The sequence below is a fragment of the Ictalurus furcatus genome, chromosome 2, assembly GCF_023375685.1.
Source record: "Ictalurus furcatus strain D&B chromosome 2, Billie_1.0, whole genome shotgun sequence".
Taxonomy (NCBI): domain Eukaryota; kingdom Metazoa; phylum Chordata; class Actinopteri; order Siluriformes; family Ictaluridae; genus Ictalurus; species Ictalurus furcatus.
The window spans coordinates 21,126,672-21,151,056 of NC_071256.1; the positions used below are offsets into that span (position 1 = coordinate 21,126,672).

A 24,385-nucleotide genomic window follows, 5' to 3' on the forward strand; every position below is an offset into this window, starting at 1 on the left:
CATGCAGATACAGCTGAAGATCCTCAGTTACCATTCACGTCAAACATCAGAGTAGGGAGAAATGTGATCTCAGTGACGTTAACCTGTACATAGTTGTTAGTGCTGGTTTGAGTATTTCAGAAACTGTTGATCTCCTGGGATTTTCACACACGATAGTCAGTTTACACAGAATGGTGCTAAAAACATCCAGTGAGTGGTAGTTCTGTGGGTGGCAACACCTCATTGATGAGAGAGATCAGAGAATAGCAGCCACACTGGTTCAAGTTGTTGATGCCATTGACTGCAAAGGATTTGCATCCATGTATTATTATAATCCTAATATTTATGATTAAGATGGGTTGTCCAATTACTTTTGAGCCTGTGAAAATGGAGGGACTCTGCAAAAAAAGGGTTGTAATTCCTAATGACACATTTTGTTAAACTCCTTGAATTAAAGCTGAAAGTCTACACTTCAGTCACATCTCGAGTGCTTCATTTCAAATCCATTGTGTACAGAGACAAAATCGTTCAAATTGGGTCACTGTCCAAATATTTATGAGCCTGACTGTATACACAGACAAACGCCAAAATACTTTTTTTTTTAAAAAATGGCAATTTGTACATTCAGCCACACGAGCATTAGTGAGGCTGAGGACTGATGTCAAGTGAAAAGGCCTGGTGCGCCGTCAGCATTCCAGTTCATCCCGAAGGTTGAGGTCAGGGCTCTGTGCAGGCCATGCGAGGTCTTCCACATCAACCTTAGTGCACCATGTGTTTATGGACATCGCTTTGTGCCTGGGGCATCGTCATGCTGGAACAGGTTTGGGCTCAACCCCTTAGTTCCAGTGAAGTAAGAAGTAAAATCTTAACGATACAGTAGATGTTCTGTACAATTGTGGGCTTCCACCTTTGTGGCAATAGCTTGGGGAAGGCCCACATAGGGGTGTGATGATCAGGTGTCAACATACTTTTGGCCATATAGTGTAACATGAACAGAGATCTGTTTTCTGATCATAGTGTGCAGCATCGTTTTGGAGGTTTTTATCGCATGTTATTGTCTTATAGTGGTATTTGTTTTGTTGGTTTGTTATATTTTGTCAAAAATTAGTTACATTGAAATGATGCTTGCATTTTTATTGCCATCACATTGACCATTTTAGTCCATTCTATTGTCTCTGTTGGATCCTGTTTAGCCAAGGTCTGTTTTTTAAATGTGCAGTTCAAAACACCCACATCATTGCATTCATGTGCAAAATTAATATGGGGGCTAAATGTATATCTCTGTGTGTGTGTGTGTGTGTGTGTGTGTGTGTGTGTGTGTGTGTGCTGGAGCTGCACAGCATTACACAGCTGTAAGGTTCATTCTTCCAGGGTTCCAGCTGCCAAGTGTGGATGTTTATCTTGAAGTTTGTATGTTCAAATGTGTCTGGATCATTGTCCAGAGATCTGAGAGATTATTGACTAAGACGGTCCTGGTTGTGGTGTTCTGCCCAGTAACTGATGGCTTTAGAAGCAGAGAATAGCTGGTTATGAGTTTTATGTCTGTGTAGAAAAGAGGGGGACCAGCATGAGAGTGAGTGAGGGCATACTGCAGCTGGCTGTGTGTTGTGAAGATTTGTGCAGTGGTGTACAGGGAAGCAATGGGGGGCTGGGTCCATTTGGCCATCTGGATTGGATTGCAGACATTCTTTCAGAATAGCATTGTGAGCAAAGGTCAGCATGGTAGGGAGAGTTTACGCATAAGTGTGATTTTGAGCATGCGGATAAGTGCGAACATGTTGGATTTTGCTCTTTAAATTGCCAGCGTATTTGCACACACAGGGCCAGCAGAATGTCTAGCTGTTACCTGTGTCAAATGATAAAGCAATGATTAAATATATTACGAAATGTAGAAAAATAATCAAATTAAATGTTATTTATCAACTAAATGTGAAAAATGTGCTTTGTTATTTACCCGTTCATTTTATTTTTAATTTAAAGGTAACAATTCCAGTTAAAGTCGTAACAACCCCTGTAATATGGTAGCATTATGCAAGTACTGTCTGATTCTTGTTAGCTTTAATACATCATTACCAAATTAATCTTTTGGGTGAATTGTTGCATTAATCATTCTCTGCCTCTATTTCTGTGCATTTTTGTCCTTAAGGTCAGAGGCCCTGGGCTGCACCCATGCTTTCCTTAGATGAGCCATTGGACCTGAAGCTGCCCCGAGGGCACATTAATGGGCAGAGCAGAGGTTCCAAGTCACCGCCCACTCTTACCTCCTCTCTGGTCCATACCAAGAGGGTTGGGCTTCTGCCAATTGCTGATGGGACAGCGGATATTGTTTCAGCCTCCCCTGCCTCCCCCCACATAGGTAATCCCAGCATGACGCACAAAGATAACCCTAACCCATCCACCATTTTTTTTAACATAAGATTGTCACCATTTTTAAATCTTTAGAAGGAAAAATGAGTGATTGTATCTTAAATGGGATTTCTGAATAATTTGCTGTGTTTCATTCTCAGCACCCCACTGACGGGCTTCTGTGTTGTTACTATAACCTATTGCCTGTCAAACAGCTAACAGGAACAGTTTGCGTTTATTTATGTTTAGCCAACTTACTTTAAAAATGGCCGACTACAAGGATGTGGAGGAGGCTGTTTATTTCCAAAATGTCCCAGAGCTCCATCAGTTCACACCAAAATAAGCAAATGAATTGCAGAGGAATGATGGGCCAGATGGGAGAGATCTCCAGAATAATTCACCATCATTTTCAAAGACCTAATCTAATGTTTTGCATCTTTTCAGATGATTAGTATAAGCCTCACCTTCATTCATCATGAGTAACATCTAATTCAGGATTGTGGGGAATCCTGGATCTATCTCTGAAAAACTAGCTATAAGGAGTATACTAACAGTGTGGTTTTCAGACTGGGCACTGCTGCTCATCTTTTTTTAAACACAAAATGTTATATTAAATTAGTTAAAGATCACCAGCCGTAGCTATCCAGCAAGATGTACATACAGTATGGTCATGTTTGAGATATGATCTATCAGTATCTCTCTGTGCTATACTGTACTGTACTGTATGTGACTTCCCTTTTCTCTTTGTTACTTAATTACTCGGTTGAACTTGAACTAAACTTGTTGTGTTTATTACATTGGTTTACAGTGGTGCTTGAAAGTTTGTGAACCCTTTAGAATTTTCTATATATCTACAGAAATATAACCTAAAACCTCATCAGATCATCGGAAGTCCTAAAAGTAGACAAATAAAACCCAATTAAACAAATTAAATATTATATTTGTTCATTTATTTATTGAGGAAAATGATTCAATATTATATATATGTGAGTAGCAAAAGTATGTGATCCTCTAGGATTAGCAGCTAATTTGAAGATGAAATTAGAGTCAGGAGTTTTCTATCAATGGCATGACAATCAGGTGTGAGTGAGCACTCTGTTTTATTTAAAGAACAGGGATCTATCAAAGTCTGATGAACAAAGGAGATTTCTGAGGACACCAAAAAAAAAGAGTTGTTGATGCTCATCAGGCTAGAAAAGGTTACAAAACTATCTCTTAAGAGTTTGGACTCCACCAATCCACAGTCAGACAGATTGTGTACAAATGGAGGTAATTCAAGACCATTGTTACCCTCCCCAGGAGGGGTCCATCAACAAAGATCACTCCAAGAGCAAGAAGTGGATCTATCCCTTCTTGATTCCTGTGTGTGTGACCTAGTATCCACAAGGTCACAAAGGAATCCAGGGTAACTGCTAAGCAACTAAAGGCTTCTCTCACACTGGCTAATGTTAATGTTCATGAGTCCACCATCAGGAGAACACTGAACAATAATGGGGTGTATGGCAAGGTGGCAAGGAGAAATCCACTGCTCTCCAAAAAGAATAATTGCTGTCTGTCTGCAGTTTGCTAAATATTATGTAGACAAGCCAAAAAGTTATTTGGAAAATGTTTTGTGGATATATGAGATAAAAATAGAGCTTTTTTGTTTAAATAAGAATTGTTATGTTTGGAGAAAGGAAAACTGCATTCCAGCATAAGAACTTTTTCCATCTGTAGAACATGGTGGTGGTAGTATCATGATTTGGGCCTGTTTTGCTGCATCTAGACGGCTTGCCAATGGAACAATGAATTCTGAATTTATACCATCGAATTCTATAGGAAAATGTCAGGACATCTGTCCATGATCTGAATCTCAGGCAGCAAGACAATGACCCTGAGCACAAAAGAATGGTTAAAGAAGAATAAAGTTTTGGAATGGCCAAGTCAAACTCCTGACCTTAATTCAATAGAAATGTTGTGGAAGGACCTGAAGCAAGCAGTCATTGTGAGGAAACCCACCAGCATCCCAGAGTTGAAGATGTTCTGTAGTGAGGAATGGACTAAAATTCCTCCAAGCTGATGTGCAGGACTGATCAACAGTTACCGGAAATGTTTAGTTGCAGTTATTGTTGCACGAGGGGGTCACACCAGATACTGAAAACAAAGCTGCACATACTTTTGCCACTCGGAGATATATTATATTGGATTTTCCACAATAAATAAATGACCAAGTATAATATTTTTCTCTCATTTGTTTAATTGGGTTTTCTTTATCTACTTTTAGGACTTGTGAAAATCTGATGATGTTTTAGGTCATATTTATTCAGAAATATAGAAAATTCTAAAGGGTTCACAAACTTTCAAGCACCCTACCTATGTATTTTTAATGGAGTTCGGCTCAGTGGCACAAGGCTAATGCATATTTTTTAGTAAGGTAGATGAGTGAGTGACTGAGTGATAACAGCTCATATGTCTGCATGTGTAGGTGTACCCATGGTGCCCCAGGAGAAGCCTGAACTCCGTACACCTCCTGCAGTGGACCTCAGTATGTCTCCGTCCTCTCATCACACACCCTGTTCCCCCGAGTTCACTAATGGAAATGGCTCCTCTCATTTGTTCTCAGGGGTGAGTACCAGAGTGCAAGTTTTTAAAGGAGTAACTCACCCAGAAATGCAGAAGCTGCTATTCTCAGTTGGCACTGCACAATATGACAAGCTTTCATAGTTTCATTAGCATATTGGGTAAGGAGACATGAGGTCCTGGATAAATCACATCTGTGCTCAGTCATTACATTCTCGAGGCAGTACACTGCAAAAAATGACGCCTTATCAAGTGAAAATATATTGAATGTCAAATTTATTTAGTATTTCTTATTATAAGATTACAAAAAAACAAATATAGGATTATTAAAAGTATTTCTAGATATTTATAATAATTTCACAATTTGGCTCCTGGGTGGCTCAACAGGACAGCGTTCGCCCTGTCATCCTGAAATCACAAACTGACGATGCCATAGCCATCCGCAGCTGGGAGTTCAAGTGAGCAAAATTGGCCGTGCTATCTGGGTAGGAGAGGAGGCATTCTCTTCCCGTCAGTCACAATCACTTTAGCCGATCTTGGCCATCTGTGAACTCATGCTTGCAGACAGTGCTTTCCTCCAAGTGTGTTATCACACCAACACACAGTTAGTTGGCTGTATACAGATGAGGAACGATAAAAGTACTCCATCCAGCTAAGTCACCATTTTCCTTTGGAGAGAGAGAAAGCAGTGCCGCTTTAAGGGTGCTTTCACTGGATTGACCATTTTACAGTACTAAAGTACAAATAATTATTGTCTCAGTCGTCTCATACAGCAGGGATGCAAACTTGTTACCTTTTGGCGAAAATCACCGTTTTGAATCTAAAATAAGTCATTTGTGTGATTTTTTTTTTTTTTTTTTTTTTAATGGGCATGGGGGTGGTTTTCATCTGGGTATTCGAGGACATTAAATGAGAACCCAAGCAGAACGGGGTAGGGGTGCACGTTTTGGTGGGGCTACATATGTAGCTCTGCCCATAAGGGATAGGGGTAGGTGTCAATGTCATTACATTGCCACTAACGAGTGATGGGCGGAGCGACACATGTGGCCCCGCCGAAAATGCAGCCCTGCAGTTCTGCAGACTGCAGCCAGGACCTTTTCTGAGAGCCATACCATCTGAGATAAAAAAATAATAAAAAAAAAAGAAAGAAAAAAAAGCACATCTAAGAAGAGTGAGAGACTGCGGGTAAAGCTGTTTTTTATATTGGACATTCGCTACACATTCGAGATTCTCTCTGCTATTTCTCAAGAAATAAACACACAAAAAGGACAAAATGTGTCTTATCTTACTGTGGAGTGGAACGAGAATCAAGTACAATTGAAGATATTTTATAATCCAGGTCATCAGCACTGTATAGTAGTGGTGTCAGTAAGGGAGCATCTAAAAAGTGCATGACCTGGGAAACTATGTAAGATTCTACCAAGATTATAGTCATCTACTTCGCAGGATATCTAACGTATTGCAGTATTAGGATACAGTATGGATTCAGTACTGTGGGATGTAAGTGCAATATTACACAAAAGTCTCACAGAAGTAGTACAGTAATAAAATCGTAAAATATAAAGAAAAGAACCATTAAAAATCCAGAAATTGAGATTTCCACATTGTGAAGGTTGTGGTAGTGGGGCATAAGTCTCACTAGAAGTGCAATATTACGTTATATTACATTACATTATATTACTACATGAATACAGTAGTAAATATTATTAAATTTTTATAATTTCTTAATTATTATTAATAATATACTCTTTTTTTTTTTTAATGAGTGATTATCAGTGCTTAATCTGTAAATCTGCAGGTCCCAGAACACTAAGAGGGTAGTGATCCAGCATGCTGGGAGGCAGGCGAAAGGTCCCGGTCCCCCAACATACAGACACATAAAAGTGCTTCTAGAATCTCACGTAGCCAGTGATATTCAGTGCTGATAGGTAGGCTTATGTAAATGATAACACTGGTACAGCGATGTAGCGAGCTTAATAGCAGTGAATATTCTCAGTACAAAGGGAACCATTTTATGCATTGCACATTCTATCAGCATTTCAAAACAGAGCCGTAGGCCTACTGTGCTATCACCTCAGTTAACTACAAAGCACATTTACCCAAAGCACTTCGAAAACAAAGCTAGATTTCATACAGTAGGCCTACTTACAATAAACTAACATTAACTGCACAACATAATCAAGAAAAAAAGGATCTTACCTAACACAAAATATTCCACAAAGCTGTCATGTCAGTGTCCTTATCCCTGTGTCGTGTTTTGTTTTAAGAGTCTGTGGCAGTCCTGTGTCCCTTAGGTATCCATGAGAGCACAAATAGCCCGGGATTGAACTTTTGTAAGCAGTGGACTACATTGTTCAAAAACATCACAGATGAGACGGTGGGGATGAGAAGGGATGCAGGCTGCAAGCTACAAATAAGATTCATTTTAGAGAAACCCCGCTCGCGCACCACTCGAGATTGGTATGGTATTCACAGTAGCCAACAACTGTCTCAGTCTCAGAACTTTTTGTTAATTTGAGTCCCTGTACACTCCCTAAAAGCCCGACTGACTGTATGAGGGCTGTTCACTCGATTTAATTCCTGGCAGTCAATCTCAGTTTCAAAGCCATGCTCTACTCCACTAGCATCTCCTTCCATAAACAGGCTAGCATTATCACCAAACTGCTTCATCAGTGACCTGCTGCCACTCTCTCTCTTGGACTCTTCCCTTTTAGTATTTTGCTCCGTTTCTCATTGTCATTGTTTGTGTTCATAAATATCGCTGTTAATTATAGCTTTCGTTTTGCCATGATGCACTCTACAGTGCAGGCTTTGCTTCGTGACAACGAATTCAGTGAACTTTGAACCTCAAATGATTACATTATGTCAAAGAGGCTATTAGCAATATTTGAGCAATGGTAATATAAGATTAACATTTTTATTGTGGTTTTTGGTTGTTCAGTTTACCTTTGGTGAATTAAAAAACTAAAACTATTTGTTTGGATAATATTGCTGGGTGAGATTTTAAACATCCAGCTTCAGAGGTGCCGGATCCACAGAAAAAGGTTCCAGAACGCAGGTGTGTTATATTTTAGAGGTGCTCTAAAATTAAGCTCTGATGATTACACATAAACTCATTGTGCCACATAGATCCCAGGGTTAGTCTTAACAACTAAAGCTAAATGATTTTGAAAGCAAGTGTTTTTATTGCTGATTTGTTTCTGCAAACAAATAGAAATGAAATGCAACATTTTTTTTATCCACACTATAATATACTCCATTTTTTCTATGAATGACAAAACTCAATTGAATAAAAATTTAATAAATAAAAATCAAACTTTTTATAAAAAGAAGGAAAAGAAAAATAATTAAAATTTGAATAACTTTTTTATTGTAATAGTTTCACATGTAAAACCAAATGTCTGATGATGCAGTTTATGATACTATGATACAATCTAGTATCATACAGTCCTACAGTACAGTCTGGGAGGTCAGGTGTTTTAGTTTTTTCTTCCAGGGGTTGGTTTACCGCACATAAATTGCTACAGTAAAATAGTGTATTAAAAATCCTAACTAGATGGCGATTTGTTCATGGTTGCTAAGAAACAAAGAGGCTACAGTGAGCAGGTGGACATTTCTCTGGTTGTTTTAAAAGGGAAGCTAATTTAAGCAGATGGCTAATTCTGATTGCTACTTTAGTTAATCAAATCGGCCAAAAGAAAACTGCTGAAAAAAGACATTCAGATATCTCTGAAAAAACAAAACCTGTTTTGCAGTTGGTGGTAAATTCACCTCATAAGCTATAGCTAATAGTAAGAAGCTAATTAGGAATAACTCTGTTAGCCTCATTGACCCAGCTCAGTGCTCTGGGGACAGGAGAGGGGTTCTTATCTTAAATACCCCCTGTGTCCTCTAAGGTAAGTGCTTCTCTAGTTTCCTCTCAGGCCCAGCTGAAGGGATGCAGGAATAAATCAGATTTAGAGCACGATATGAGTAGCTAGACCTCATGCTACTTAATTCAATTCAGTCCTAATTGAATTGAGGGCTTGCTGGCTGTGCTCAATCAACAGCTGGAATCTCTCAGACCCTCTTCAGCCCTCATCAACACCGGCATCCCCACAACTGCCTGGCTGAGATTTTTGTGGTTTGTCATGCACATTCAATACATAGCGTGAGACAGACACTGTGCTTAATCAAAGGCTGTTTTCCAAGATTTCTGGGTAACCTTTTCTCTTGCTCTGCTTTTAAGAAAAATATTATAAATTATTAAATATATATTTATTCATCAAAGGATTTTAGCTATGGATGATACATTAACTGGCCACTTTAAAAGGAACACCTGTGCCCCTGTTTATTCATTCATCCATCCATTTTCTAGACCGCTTATCCTTCAGGGTTGCAGGGAATCTGGAGCCTATCCCAGGAGGCATGGGGCACAAGGCAGGGTGCCAATCCATTGCAGGGCACAAGCACATACTTTGGACATGCCAATCAGCCAACCATGCATGTCTTTGGACCCGGAGGAAACCCCCGCAGCACGAGGAGAACATGCAAGCTCCGCACACAGGAGCAGTGGCGGGAATCAAGCCCCTAACCCTGGTGGTGTGAGGCGAATGTGCTAACCACTAAACCACCATGTGCCCCTTCTTTTTCATATATTTATCTAATCAGCTAAACATGTGGCAGTAGCCCAATGCATAAAATCATGCAGATGCAGGGCAAGAGATTGAGTTTACAGAGTGGTGAGAAAAACCAAAAATATTGAGTGGCAGTTCGGTGGGCATAAACATCTTGATGAGAGAAGTAATATGAGATTGGCTAGACTGATTTGAGTTGACAGAAAGGCTTTGGTATCTCAAATAACCTCTCTTTACAACTGTGCAGAAAAGCATCTTGAGGCAAATGGGCTACAACAGCAGATCACATCAGGTTCTACTCCTGTCAGCCAAAAACAGGAATCTGAGGCTACAGTGGACCACCAAAACTGGAAAACAGGCCACCAAAACTGGAAAACAAAAAGATTAGAAAAACATTCCCTGGTTTGTTTTTTTTGCACCATCCTGTGTAAACTCTAGAAACTGTGCATGAAATCAGAATGATCAGCAGTTTCTGAAATGTTCAGACCAGCTGACACCAACGACCAATTTTTTCCCCCATATTCTGATGTTTGATGTGAACATTACCTGAAGCTCTTGATCTGGATCTGCATGATTTTATGCATTGCGCTTCTGCCATGTGATTAGCTGATTGGATAATTGCATGAATGAGCAGGGGTACATGTTCCTATTAAAGTAGCTGGTGAGTGTATACCTTACAGTGTATTACCATACTATCTACTGTACAAGTACAGATGATTAGCATTATGTTTCAGTAAAGGAGGCCAAGTGTGTTGAGGCCAAGTTTTCTGCATATCAGCTACATAGATTTTCTATGTGTTCTGTATATGGGAGGATGCACTTATGCACACATTAAAATGCCCTCATCATCCAGAACCATGTGAATAGCCAAAGAGTTTTCAGTACAAAATAAACTGATGGACATTGACCAGCACAATTTAATGTATATAAAATACATACAGTCATGGGAAAAGAAAGTACACCCTTCAATTCTATGTTCTTATTTATCAGGGCCTAAATAACCACTGTGTGGTCCTCACCAACTTCTATAAAACAAATAATAACCTCAAGTGACAACTAAAAGAGATAACAGATTTTAATTTGTAGTCATTTTCCCCAATAAAAGTAAACCAACATTCAGAAACCAGGTGGTAAAAAAATAAGCACACCCTTCCTACTTACTGATCAGCCATAACATTAAAACCAAAATCAATGATGTGAATAACATTGATTATCTTGTTACAGTGGCACCTGTCAGTGGGTGGCATATATTAGGCAGCAAGTGAACAGTTAGTTCTTGAAGTTGATTGGCCTCCAAATTCTCAGATCTCAATCCGATCGAGCATCTGTGGGATGTGCTGGACAAACAAGTCCAATCCATGGAGGCCCCACCTCACAACTTACAGGACTTAATGTTTCTGCTGAGAACGTCCTGGTACCAGATACCACAGCACACCTTCAGACGTCTTGTGGAGACCATGCCTTGATGGGTCAGAACTGTTTTGGAGGCACAAGGGGGACCTACACAATATTAGGCAGGTGGTTTTAATTTTACATAATCGTTAAGAGAGTAATTAGCAGCCAGGTATTACTAATGAAATGCACAATATCACTCAGTCATTTACCTCTATAAAAGAAGACGAAGAAAAGAAGAGAAAAAGCCTCTATTTGTCACATATACATTACAGCAGAGTGGAATTCTTTTTTTCACATCCTGGCCAGTAAGGAAGTGGGGGTCAGAGCACAGGGTCAGCCTTGCTCAAGGGCCCAACAGTGGCAGCTTGGCACTGCTGAGGCTTGAACCCCCAACCTTCTGGTCCTAGAGCATTAACTATTGAGCCACCACTACCATAAAATAAGAACTTTTGGTAGTTTGGTGTTCTGGAGCACTCAGGTGTGTGTCTACATCATGCCAAGAAGAAAGGCTGAAAGATGACCTCAGAGAAGCAGTTATTGCTGCTCATCGATCTGGGACGGGTTATTAGGCCATCTCCAAACAATTTGAAATTCACCATTCTACAGTGAGAAAGATTGTTCTTCAAGAGAGTCTTCCCAGGATTGGGCAAATTCAGTCCAAGTTTAATGCTCAGAGATATAAAGAAAAACCCAAGAACTATATCATGTGACCTACAGACCTCTGTAAGCACATTAAATGTTTATGTTCATGATCGCACAATCAGATTAAAAATTAACAAGTTTGGCTTTCATGGAAGGGTGGCTATGAAAAAGCCCTGTCTCTCCAAAAAGACAGCATGACTTAGGTTTGCAAAATTGCATCTGAACAAACCAGAAAAGTTCTGGAACAACATCTTTTGGACAGATGAGACTGAGATGGAGATGTTTGGTGAAAACCGAACACAGCATATCACCATAAACATGGCACTGTGCATGATGACCAAACACCTCATACCATCTGTCAAGAATGGTGGTGGGGGGGTGTTGATTTGGGCTTGTTTTGCAGCCATAGGACTTGAGAAACTTGCAGTCAGTGAGACAATGATGAACTCCAATTTATACCAGAATATTTTTGAGACAAATGTGAGGCCAACTGTCCAGCAGCTTAAGCTCTGTCGAAATTGGGCATGCATCAGGACAATGATCCCAAGCAAACCACCAAATTGACATCTGAATGGCTAAAAAAAATAAAAAGCAAGGTTTTAGAAAGGCCATGTTCAGACTTCACCCCCCACTGAGATGCTGTGGCAGGATCTTAAGAGAGCTGTGGATAAACAAATGCCATCAAAACATCAATAAACTGAAGCAATGTTGTGCAGAGTAGGCCAAAAAAGTGAAAGACTGATAAAGTACTACAGTTTACTTTAAATTATTGTGGCTAAAGGTGGTTCTAAATGTTACTGAATTATAGGGTTTTTTCCCACCTGGTTTTTGAATGTTGGTTTACTTCTTGGTAAAAGAAAAAAAAAAAAAAAAAAAAAAAAAAAATCTACATACTGAAATCTGTTGTGTTTTTTTGTTGACACCTGTGGTTATTTGGTTGTTTATAGTAGTTGGTGAGGACCATACAATTGTTATTTAGGCCCTGATGAATAAAAACATCGAATTGAAGAAGAGTGTACTTTCTTTTTCCCATGACTGTACATAGCAGTTAAAATAGCATTAAATACAACCAGGGTAAAAATAATGATACATTTTAAATGTCTGAACCAGTTGAATATTTTCATGAAAGAGAATGCATACGCATACAAAAAAAACTATTGATACCTTCTCTAAAGGTTGAATATTGATGGTCTAAGTGGTATTTTAGACCAAACCCAGAGGTTGCCTCTGCCTTAAGGACCATGGCCATAGATAATGACCATAAACATGCAATCAAAGCAACACAGAAATGCTTACAGAACACAAAATGACCAGCTCAGTCTTTGCATTTGCATTAATTACATGTGTAATGTACACTCATGGAGCACTTTATTAGGCACACTATACTAATACTGGGTAGGGCCTCCATTTGCTCTCAAAACAGCCTCAATTCTTCGTGGCCTGGATTCCACAAAATGCTAGAAACATTCCTTTGACATTCTGGTCCATATTGACATGATTGCATCACGCAATTCCTGCAAATTTCTCCTGAGATTTCTCACCACCCATAACTGTTGACGCAGAGTGGGTTGGTCCATGAATTTATGCTGTTGGTGCCAAATTCTGACCCTAGCATCTGTGTGTATCAGCAGAAATCGAGATTCATCTGACCAGGTTACGTTCTTCAACTGTCCAGTGAGCCTGTGCCCACTGCAGCCTCAGCTTTCTGTTCTTGGCTGACAGAAGTAGAACTTCCGCTGACATGGTCTTCTGCTGTTGTAGCCCATCTACCACAAGGTTCAACGTGTTGTGCATTCTGAGATGCTTTTCTGCTCACTACAATTGTACAGTGTTACCTGAGTTACTTCAGCCTTTCTGTCAGCTAGAACCAGTAGAGCTGACTGAACTCTACAAGTCTGCAGAACCGACTCTCACTAGATGATTTTTCTTTATTGCACCTTTCTGAGTAAACTCTAAAGACTGTTGTGTGTGAAAATCCTAGGAGATCAGCAGTTATAGAAATACTCAAACCAGCCCGTCTGAGTGCCAGTTATTAGGATTTATATACTACTACAGTAAGAAATTACAGAGAACTTCCAGTTGTGAGAAAAATTCTGAAACAGAAAAGAAATCTCTAAAAATGTCCTGTGATATTAAAAACAAGTATCTTAACATTGTTTCCTTCATTCTGTTTTCCTCTAGCAGGACTCTGCTCACATCCGTTATGTTAAGGGAGGGGCCCCTTCACAAGCCTTCCAGTTCTTTTTGCCAATTGGAGGAGGAGGAGGGCTCCATCTACCATCCTCACTGTTTATTGGCCAGCCCAAGGACAAGAGGGCCTCCCCTGAACTTTCAGCAGACGAACAGTTGTCCTGTCGATGGAGGAAGGTGAGAAAGATGTTGTGTAAAAAAAATAATTAGAGCAGAATGATGAATCATTTTTAACATTGGAATCGAATTTGATTGAGTGTTACCCAAACAGACAATCTACCCATCTTGTGCTATCCATCCAGTACACAGACATACCTCATTCCTTCATAAAACTGCTCAGATGAAATAACGCATTTGCTTGTACAAGTTTGTTAATTCCAGATCTACTTTGCAGTGCCAATTGCTTTTTGACTCCTTGCAAGATTTAGTGGACCACGTAAATGACTTTCATGTAAAGCCTGAGAGGGATTCTGGGTATTGCTGCCATTGGGAGGGCTGTGCACGCAAAGGGCGGGGCTTCAATGCAAGGTGAGAAATTACTAGTTATAGGATTATACATATGTTACACATTAGTGTCCATGGCTACATACCAGTATCTGTCATTTCAGGTACAAAATGTTAATCCACATTCGTACACACACCAATGAGAAGCCGCACCGCTGCCCTACCTGCAACAAGAGCTTTTCACGTCTGGAAAACCTCAAGATCCACAATCGTTCACACACAGGTTAGCGATACTGCATTGAAATACACAGCTTTTTTTTCTTTTTGTTAAGTCATCAGTCATCTTCACATTCTGTTCCTATTTTCCAGGTGAGAAGCCCTACATTTGCCCTTATGAAGGCTGTAATAAGCGCTACTCAAACTCCAGTGACCGCTTCAAGCACACCCGTACGCACTATGTGGACAAGCCGTACTACTGCAAGATGGCTGGCTGTCTGAAGCGTTACACAGACCCAAGCTCCCTGAGAAAGCACATCAAGGCACATGGGCATTTTGTGGCTTTACAGGAGCAGCAGACAAGCCCAGGAGTGGCAATCAGAGAGCGAGGAGGGGGCGGGAGCTCACCCATGCTGAAGCAGTCTCACATCACAGGGAAAGAGTCTGAGCTGAGCTACGCCCATATCATCCTCCCGAGTGCGGCAGCTGCTCTCCTGGGCACCTCTCTGCCCTTATCTCCTCTGAGTCCTCGACCCCTGGACCTGAGCATGCTGGGAAGTCCCAGCTCACCTGTCCTGTCCTTCAATGGCCTAGCCAAGTCACCACTGCTGCCCCCTGCCTTCTCGACCTCAGCACTTGGCTTGCCTGTGGTGCCTGTGTTGTGCTCAGATCGCAGAGGACAAGCAAAGGGCAGTTCTAGAGTGAATGAGGGTGAGGATGAGAGCCCTAGGGGCATCCTCAACCTCTCTACAGGAGTGTCCCATGACCCCTTGTCCTGGGTGGTCATACCTTCAGGCTCTTTAATGTTGAAACCAGCTGTGGTCAACTGAGAAGGATCCCCCAATCATTCCAGAGGGAACAAAGGGGGGAACGGGGAAGCACAGGGATCAAAGGTCAAGGAGCTGATTTTCTATTTTCATAAATCAACAGCTGTCCACAGTCCTCCGAAGCGACATATCTACCCATTAATTTCCAGCATTTCATTTTAGTTTTGTATCTGTTCATTACCAAAGGCACGTTTCCACTGAGGTTCCAAAATCTTTTAAAGAAACTATAGGGTTCCATAACTATCATATTACTGAATAAGTTCCTGTTTAATGTTTTCACCGCACTGCAGAACTGTGACCATATAAGAATGACACAACAACAGAGTGAACACAGAGCAAGCTGAGATTTACATCAGCCATTATTAATTTTGCCTCACTGTGCAAATATAATATTAACAATAATATAGCTTTGGAAACCATCACACAAATTTGTGTGCTAAACTTGCCATCCTCAGGCCACTAAAATGTATAAAATGCACTGCCGCATTTTGTGAAGCACCATCCTCTGAATAACATAACTACATAACATCACTAGTTATATTTTGATCTTAATCATACAGGGACTTCATATAATTTTATGTTTTTCAAACAGAAAAATATAAGAATTCCAGGTCCACCAGAGCAACAGGGACAAGCTGGTATTACCCGGCACTTTTCAAACTACTTGGGCGGTGACCCAGCACTTCAGGCAATAACAGACAGGTCTGACTCGGTTGAAAAACCAATCAAAACTTCCAGTTCAGCTGAGGGGTGGGACATTTCTCCTAAAGGGGATCTCCTATGAGTGATAAAGCGGTAACCACGCTTTGGCGCTCACTGCTGCTTAATAATCATGTGTTGAATCAGTATCGCAAAAATTTCAATACTTTAAGTGACAGACACACACATATTCTATATTCTCAATCAATTATAGGACCATCGATTATATGACCATTCTACAAATTACGTAAGTAAGGCTTGCTGGAAAAATCTTTAGCAAGAGTTACTACAGCAACAGCCTATTGCGGAATGTGAACATGAATCTTTTGATTTTTAAAACATATTTTACAATTAGTGCTGTCTCACTTTGTGAACCTTTTTTTTTTTTTTTTTTTTTTTTTTTGTTGCTATTATTAGCTGCCTGAGGAGTAAAATGCAAAATGGAGAGTGTGGGGTCGAAACAAACTACTCTGAAGTTCATTAAAAGGTGTGTCGTGGCCTGTTGTATTAAAATCAGACCCTTGCTCCATATAGCACTAAAAGTAAAATACATAGTTAGTTTGCAGTATTTGTTACAGTACATGATGTATAGTTTAAATATTATTAATAGTTCAAATTTTATTCAAATATAAATTATTGGTACCTTACAATTATTTTTTTTTACACCTCCCCTCAGAATAACAGCACTGAGTCTATTCCTACAATCATGTTTGCTCCTTTTTTATGAAAGGTGCCAATTATTCTGGAAGACACTGCAAAACACAATTTACTGTTTGATTATTGTTTGTTATCTAAATCAGGCTTTTAAAATCATGGATAAAAGGGTAAATCTGTGATGCCTTTTGGGACATTTTGTACAGCAAGCTCCACACTGGTAGTTCCTGGTCCATAGAGAAGCATCATTTCTGATATACCGTATGTGTCTTTCCCTATTCAAGTAGATAGGAGCCTGCTCACTGGACTGTTCTGCCACACAGGAATTAATATCTAGGGTGAAAACATGCTTAAAGTTCATGAGTTCCTGAAAAACTTTCTCAAAAGAGTCTTGCAGTGGAAACGTATCTTATATGAACAGAGATAGGGTGTAGAACTTACCAGTGGGCCAAGGACCATCACAGGCCCTCACTCTTAGTTTTCTTGCTAATTTTGTTTTTTTTTGTTGTCTGAAAGTACAAACTGGACACTTAAGAATCTATACCTGTGTTTCACTAAGCACTCAGCTGTTTCTATATATTTATATGTAACAGGCATCTCTGGACGCCAGTGTGTGCGACACCATCTTCTGTAAAGATTCTTAGTTTGACATCACTCTTTGGTGAACTGTATAACTGCTTTGAGGGCTTTTCTTCTGAATATTTTGATAATGCAGGTAAAATATTACATGCATGGAATTTTTATTTAGGCAATGCCACACTGATTCAGTCAGCTTTGGCAGAGGAGCTTGGCTGGTAGGTTAATTAACGTTCATTTAATTCAGAGGACAATCAGTGCATTTCATAGGGCTATTTTAGTAATACAGAGATACTGTTCATTTACCCACAGACAAACCTCTAGAGAGAGCTGCTATGCTGTCTGGCTAACTGCTAGTCTAGTATATTGAACTGAGACTTCAGGTTGGATACATGTATACATGACAATCTGTCCTCTTTAAAACAAACAAAAAAAAAAACAGCCAACCAGGACTATTTACATGAAGTCAGGTTTGAGTCTGGCTTAAATTAGATGGTAACAGACACAAGACTCAGAGCTGAGTTTTAAGATAGACAAAGGTGTTATATTTTGCTTACCACCTCAATGTAGATAACCGTGGCACTAATGCCACCTGTTGGACATTTGTTTTAACGACCTCGCACACTATGCTAGCACAGCATGGCACAGATAAATGTTCTTTAACTGACAGCAAATGTCAGACACACTGTGCATTACATAAAACACACATACAAACACAACTGGTGTGCGGTACAGGCCTCTGGGCCAAATGTGATTTTGACACAGAGTGACTCTTGCAGGCAAATACAACCCCTGGCAAAAATTATGGAATCACCACACATAGAGGATGTTCACCCAGCTTTTTGTTTATTTTTTTTTTTTTTAACTTCGTAGCAAATAAACAAATCACAATTTTTGTTTAATAGCTGAGCATTCTGGCTTCGTGAAACGTCCTTCAAAAAAAAGAAATTACTTTAATTAATGGTATATTTGTTCCAGGTGAAGTATACGATAAGATAAAATTATGGAATCACTCAATGTTGAAGGAAAAATTATGGAATCATCAAAATATAAATCACGATTAGTACTTTGTTGCTTGTCCTCAGGCTTTTATGATGGCCTGAATTCTTTGAGGCATGGACTTCACTAAGGAAAAACAATATTCTCTATCAAGCTGATTCCAACTTTCTCAAATAGTCGTTGACAAATCAGCTTTGTCAACTATTTTTGTCAAATAGTCTTGTCATGGACCAGTTTTTTTTTCACATCCGCCATAAATTTTCAATCAAATTGAGCTCCGGACTGTTGCTGGCCATGTCATTGAGTTGATTTGCCTTTCCTGAAGAAAAGCTTTAACACTCTTTGCTCTGTGGAAAGGTGTATTATCATCCTGAAAAATTACTTCATCACCACCAAACCTATTTTCTATTGATAGAATGAGAAAAGTGTCCAAAATTTTTATGTACACCTGTGCATTGGCTGTTGAAGTAATGTGTGCCTAAAGAAAACAATCAAATTTCCGTGCTTATTTATGATATGAGGATGGACCAGGGGAGACGGCAGTCATCTTTATACGTTTCATTAGAATGATACCATACAAAAGTTCCAGCATCATCTCATTAGCCAATGCAGATTTGTGATTCATCCCAGAATATCATCCAATTTCATCCAATCATCCACACTCCATAATTGTTTCTCTTGAGCCCAGTGTAACCTTGTTTTCTTCTGTTTAGGTCTTAGTGCTGTTTTGTTTGGGTTTTCTATATGTAAATCCAATTTAATTCAGTTGATTTCTTACAGTTCTGTCACAAACATTCAGGCTCCTGTTTCTGCCTGTTTGTTTATTTGTGTATTGCTTTGAATTTTTTTCTGCTGACGTTTGACATCTTCCTTGGTTGACCCGTATGTTTTCCTTTTATAACCTTCACATTTTGTTTATACTTGCACCAAATTTTAGACACAGCTGACTTGCTTCCTTCTTGAAGGAGTTTTATAATCCTTTTCATTGTTTAATTTGACAACGCTCTTGTTGGCGCCATGTTTCCTTTCAATTAGCCAAGTCCAACAGGTCTTTAAGGTCTGTAAGAATTCTTTTTTAACTGTAGAATAATTTGCATTTTTTAGACCTGTGCCAGTATTTGTTTTAGAAATTCTAATTAAAAGGAGATTCCATAATTTTTTCCTATACTTGATCTGGGGGAAAAATGCCACTAATTAAAATAAATTACATTTACGGCATTTGGCTTATCCAGAGCGACTTACATTTATCCCATTTTTATACAACTGAGTAGTTGAGGATTAAGGGCCTTGCTCAAGGGTCCAGAAGTGGCAGCTTGGTTGGATTTGAACTCATGACCTTCTGGTCAGTAGTCCAAAGTCTTAACCACTGATATTTCATACAAATTTACACATACATGAAACAAATTTAATTTGTTTGAGGTACATCACGAAGCCAACTCAAAGTTATTAAACAAAAATAGTTTTGTGTCATATCTGTGATTTGTTTATTTGCTACAAAGTAGTAAAAAAAAAAAAAAAAAAGCCAGGTGAGCATCCTCTATGTGTGGTGGTTCTGTAATTTTTGACAGGGGTTGTACACTGTGTCAAAAAAAAAAAAAAAAAGAATACTTCAGTACAAGTCAAAAATAACATTCCTTTTCTAGAAAAGAGTGGCTCTTCTGTTTACACACACTTATCTAGATTTAAGAGCTCTTTCTTTAAAAAATACCTGATTAGATTTCACTACACGGTCTCTTCACCTGAAAAGAGAATGTTGAAATGTCTCTTCAGGATGAGTATTCCCTTCTATGACCGAGCTCTTTAGAACATTCCTGAAAACCATTAGTTGCCTGCAAATACCTCCAAGATAATTAATTAGTTTTAATGAGAAATTACATACTATTACATTTGAAAATCCTTAAATCTTGGAAATTTATGTCTATCGCCTGTATTTCCGATCCTTACCCCCACCTTCAGCTTAAAATTCCTATAATTCCACAATGGTTATGCTACATTTGAAAACACTACATAGTTATTTTGTGTTTGTTATATTGTTTGGACGAGACATTTCGTTTGATGTTGACTTGCTTTTATCTAATTGTGTCTGCTATTGCTGCTCTACACTGAGCTTTCTCTCACAGAACATTGAGGATGGAGGAATGAATAGGAAGTATGGCGAGAGGGATGGTCAAAGCAGTTTCTTAAAAATAAAACGATTCATCTCTGAGAATCACTCCAGGGTGTTTTAGGTCATGGAAGTTCACTTAAGGCAATGCTAGGCATCTCTGTGTCTTCCTGATATGTTGTGTATATGACTTTTTGGAATATATAACCTATATGCATCATAAAAGAAAAGATTCAAATTGCTTTTCAGTAGAAAATGAAATTTACACTAGCTGCATTGCAGTCATTTGAATTGCTGCCACTTAAAAACTTACAATGCCCATTCACTGAACTTTTCATGGCCCAAAGTCTTGAATAAATAAAAGTGTAGAACTGACTACTCTACACGTTCATTTATACAGTTACTTTCAGTAACTCTTTTATACTGGTCGGGTTCTCAGTTAGTCTGGGGACACCCTGAAGTCCATCACAGTCCACCTACCAGCATGTTTTTGGGAGGGGGACAGGAGAACCTGAAGGAATACAGTGAAGACACTAGGAGAACATGCAAAACTCTGGGGACTGAAAAGAAAAGGACTGACGAAGGGACCCTGGAGTTGTGAGGCAGCAGTGTCACTGCCCTACACAGTACATTACAAATCAGAGGAAACACACAAGCTAAGTAAACAAACCTGGATATTTAAGCTCCACACTGTTCAGGTTTAAAAACGTTCACAGCACTGCCATAGCACTTTAGGACATCTTCCCCATACTATACTTTACACAGTTTAAATTTCATTTCTCTCCTCCACCCTCATTTGTTCTTCTGCTTGTTTGAGAAAGCTCATCATGACACAGACTCTTCATGGTCTACATCATTTAAATATCAGATAAGCTGTTTAACCCTTTGAGCACTCAGGAGAAGTGTGTTTATGTTGATTATGCAGTTGCTTTGATAAGAGAACCCTTAGCAATAATTGGAATGGTTGGGACAGTGTCCTGGTTTGGCACTGGCTGTAGAAATCTTTGATACAGTACTTAACCACCTTTTTAGTAAGGGCAGCATGTATACGGTACAAAAAGCACCATTTAACTTTGGAAAATGTGTCATTTGAACCAATATTAAAAATATACACTTTTGCTTTTAAAAATTAAACAAACAAACAATTTAAGTGCCATAATGGTGCACAAAGGGTTAATGCAAGACTATGGCCAGGAAAGGCCAGCATTGTTTTTTTTTTTTTCCTTTCGTTTTGCACATTGAAATATTTTAATATCAGTATTTTAATTTTTTTTCCAAGTGCCTTTTATTATAGGTGGAATATAGAAGTGCAACTACAGTATATAAAATATTATATATAAAATATATATAATATATTCCCTATATAGATAGATATAGGGTATATAGATATAGGGTATAATTAGATATCACTCATGCACCCCCAGCATCATGTTCTTAAAATGAACATGCAAAACTTCAATTGGTACAACATAAGTACAATATTTTGATGTCAATGAAAACAAGTGTGTTTAATAAATTTGCATTTGATATATTAAGTTGCACTGCATCTTCTTTTTTTGATTCCTACTTCAGTATTGGTAGAAATGAAAAGCTGTACAGGAGAAGACAGGAGGAAAAGAGGGTAATGGTTGAATTCAATAGGGCCAATTTTGACTAGAGAATCAGCATATTAAGCATAATCTATTTTGCTGACACATAGAACAGATGGTTTCTTTCTGCAATTTTTGTATATAATATTTTTGTCTGTGCGATGATGGTAAATAAAAGGATGAAGCTTTATTTAGGCAAGGACATTATTTACAGTGGAGGGACAGAGGGAAATAGATGAACAACAGAACTCATGTATGTGGCTGTTTCTGCTCTGGTGGATTGTCTTGCTTCTGAATTGCAAGCTCTTCATCGAGACGCTCCTTAGCCCTCACCACCTGCAAAAGAACAAACACAACTGTTATTACACCCAAAAAGACTCAGTTTGACAATAGTGGCTTGGCCATAGAGGCAGGCACAGCTAGATAACAGAGGTAATATTACTTTTCCCATTTGCTTATTTGTGTTTGAAAAGTTACTCTCCCATGCCTCACTTACCTTAGACTGCAGGTAGAAAGAGCCACCAACTGCTTTGTCATTTACTTTAAACAAATGTTCATAACTCTGTGGAGAACACAAGAAGTTGGTGTCACTTTGGTGAAATGATGGAATTTGGTAGCACATGATTTTCAACAAGCTGCCTGGAGAAACTTTGTGGCATACTTTCTGGATTTCCTCTGGGTTCAGTGTTGATACATTCAGAATCTGCTGTGCTTCCTGCAGACTCATCCCAGTGAAGCTGGAAACTGCAGCCGACTGCTTACCTGCGCTTCCTCTCGCCTCCGCTGCAGCTTGACTAGCTGCAGAAACACAGTGCCGAAATTAGCCAAAATGTGATGGAATAGCACATCGATTGAGATTTCTGTTTGAATAAACGACTAACAAAACCACGAGTAAAATGAGCTTTTTCAAAGTATATCACCTTTAATAGGCACGGTTTCAAAGAGGATCAAATGTTTGCTTGTCCACATATGACAAAAAACCCATCAATTGCCATAAGGTGTACTTATTTTTCCCCACATGACTCCAAGTTGTATGTGTAGGTTATGTCTACCCTTTTGGGAGGGCACACAGTGCTCTTGGTACTCACACGATTAAGCACTTTTGCATGAGGAAGAGTACTGCTGTACTGAATATCAGCATGGCTGATAGCACAGATAAGCAGAGTGACATCTGAAAACAATGAACAGCAAAATGTACCAGTGCTGTTATACTAAATATCTGCACTATTGGAACACTGCTTGTACAGTCAACGGTGTATTATACAACTAGCTGTTGTATAATGTGACCTTATATAATATGTTTTACACTAAATAGCAGTTATTTTTGCTCAGGACTTAGGCACAACTCGGTACAACCCTGCTGAATAAAATCCAGCCTGGTTTGACCAGCTACCAGCTGCTAAATTATAGACCAAATGGGTTAAGTTGGTAGACTATCTTTACCAGCTGGTAGGTTGTTTTTCAGCTTCCTTATTACTTGTATAAAAATTCATTAGTACATGTTTGAATTGTTTTCCTAACTGTTGCATTATGTTCTTTGAAACTTTGATGCTGCATTAGTAAAAGTAATTTATAAACTGTTTCCAGCGGCAAGATTGACCTGGTAGCTGGTCAGACCAGCTATTCGTCAGTACAGAACACCTCTGGGATTTTGGTGGGTTTCCTCACATGAACTGCTTGCTTCAGGTCCTGCCACAACATTTCTATTTGATTAAGGTCAGGACTTTGACTTGGCAATTCCATCCATCCATCCATCTTCTATACCGGTTATCCTTTTCAGGGTCATGGGGAACCTGGAGCCTATCCCAGGGAGCATCAGGCACAAGGCGGGGTATACCCTGGACAGGGTGCCAATCTATCGCAGGGCACAATCACATACACACTCACACACACATTCAAACACTACGGACACTTTAGACATGCCAATCAGCCTACCATGCATGTCTTTGGACTGGGGGAGGAAACTGGAGTACCCGGAGGAAACCCCCGCAGCACGGGGAGAACATGCAAACTCCGCGCACACACAGGGCCATTGGTGGGAATCTAACCCCCGACCTTGGCAATGCCAAAACATTACATTTATTCTTCTTAAACCATTCTTTGCTAAAACGAATTGTGTGTTTATGGTCATTGTGAATTGAATCTCGAGAAAATTCACGGACAGATGTCCTGACATTTTAATTTAGTATTCGCCGGTATAATTCAGAATTCATTGCTCCATCAATGATAGCAAGCTGTACTGGACCAGATACAGCAAAACAGGCTCAAACCACAATACTACCATCACCATGTTTCACAGATGGGTTAAGGTTCTTATGCTGGAATGCAGTGTTTTCCTTTCTCCAAACTTAACGTTTCTCATTTAAACCAAAAGGTTCTATTTTGTTCCCATCTGTCCACAACATTTCCCCCCCCCCCCCCAATAGCCTTCTGGCTTGTCCATGTGATCTACAGATGGGCAGCAATGTTCTTTTTGGAGAGGAGTGGCTTTCTCCTCTAAACATTGTTTAGAGTTTTCCTGATGGTAGACTCATGAACATTAACATTAGA

General features: G+C 39.3%; 2 protein-coding genes across 8 annotated transcripts in view; one reads left to right on the plus strand and one right to left on the minus strand.

Moving 5' to 3' along the window:
• glis2b (GLIS family zinc finger 2b) overlaps window positions 1-20,919 on the plus strand; it is a 57,414-nt gene extending 36,495 nt beyond the window's left edge. For 5 of the 6 annotated variants that reach the window (XM_053652943.1, XM_053652968.1, XM_053652979.1 and 2 more), the window contains 6 exons: window positions 2,126-2,335; window positions 4,790-4,929; window positions 13,719-13,904; window positions 14,122-14,255; window positions 14,336-14,454; window positions 14,541-20,919. In XM_053652943.1, the coding sequence (XP_053508918.1) occupies window positions 2,126-2,335; window positions 4,790-4,929; window positions 13,719-13,904; window positions 14,122-14,255; window positions 14,336-14,454; window positions 14,541-15,217 (1,466 nt within the window). In that variant the 3' untranslated portion in view covers window positions 15,218-20,919. The remainder of the gene's footprint in view (window positions 1-2,125; window positions 2,336-4,789; window positions 4,930-13,718; window positions 13,905-14,121; window positions 14,256-14,335; window positions 14,455-14,540) is intronic. The other variant, XM_053652952.1, reaches the window with a different exon arrangement.
• Window positions 20,920-22,002: 1,083 nt separating this feature from the next.
• The window catches only part of LOC128624965 (mitochondrial import inner membrane translocase subunit tim16), a 172,885-nt gene continuing 170,502 nt past the window's right edge, over window positions 22,003-24,385 (minus strand). For both annotated transcript variants that reach the window (XM_053652919.1, XM_053652908.1), the window contains 3 exons: window positions 22,497-22,633; window positions 22,332-22,397; window positions 22,003-22,171 (listed from right to left, as the gene is read on the minus strand). In XM_053652919.1, the coding sequence (XP_053508894.1) occupies window positions 22,085-22,171; window positions 22,332-22,397; window positions 22,497-22,633 (290 nt within the window). In that variant the 3' untranslated portion in view covers window positions 22,003-22,084. The remainder of the gene's footprint in view (window positions 22,172-22,331; window positions 22,398-22,496; window positions 22,634-24,385) is intronic.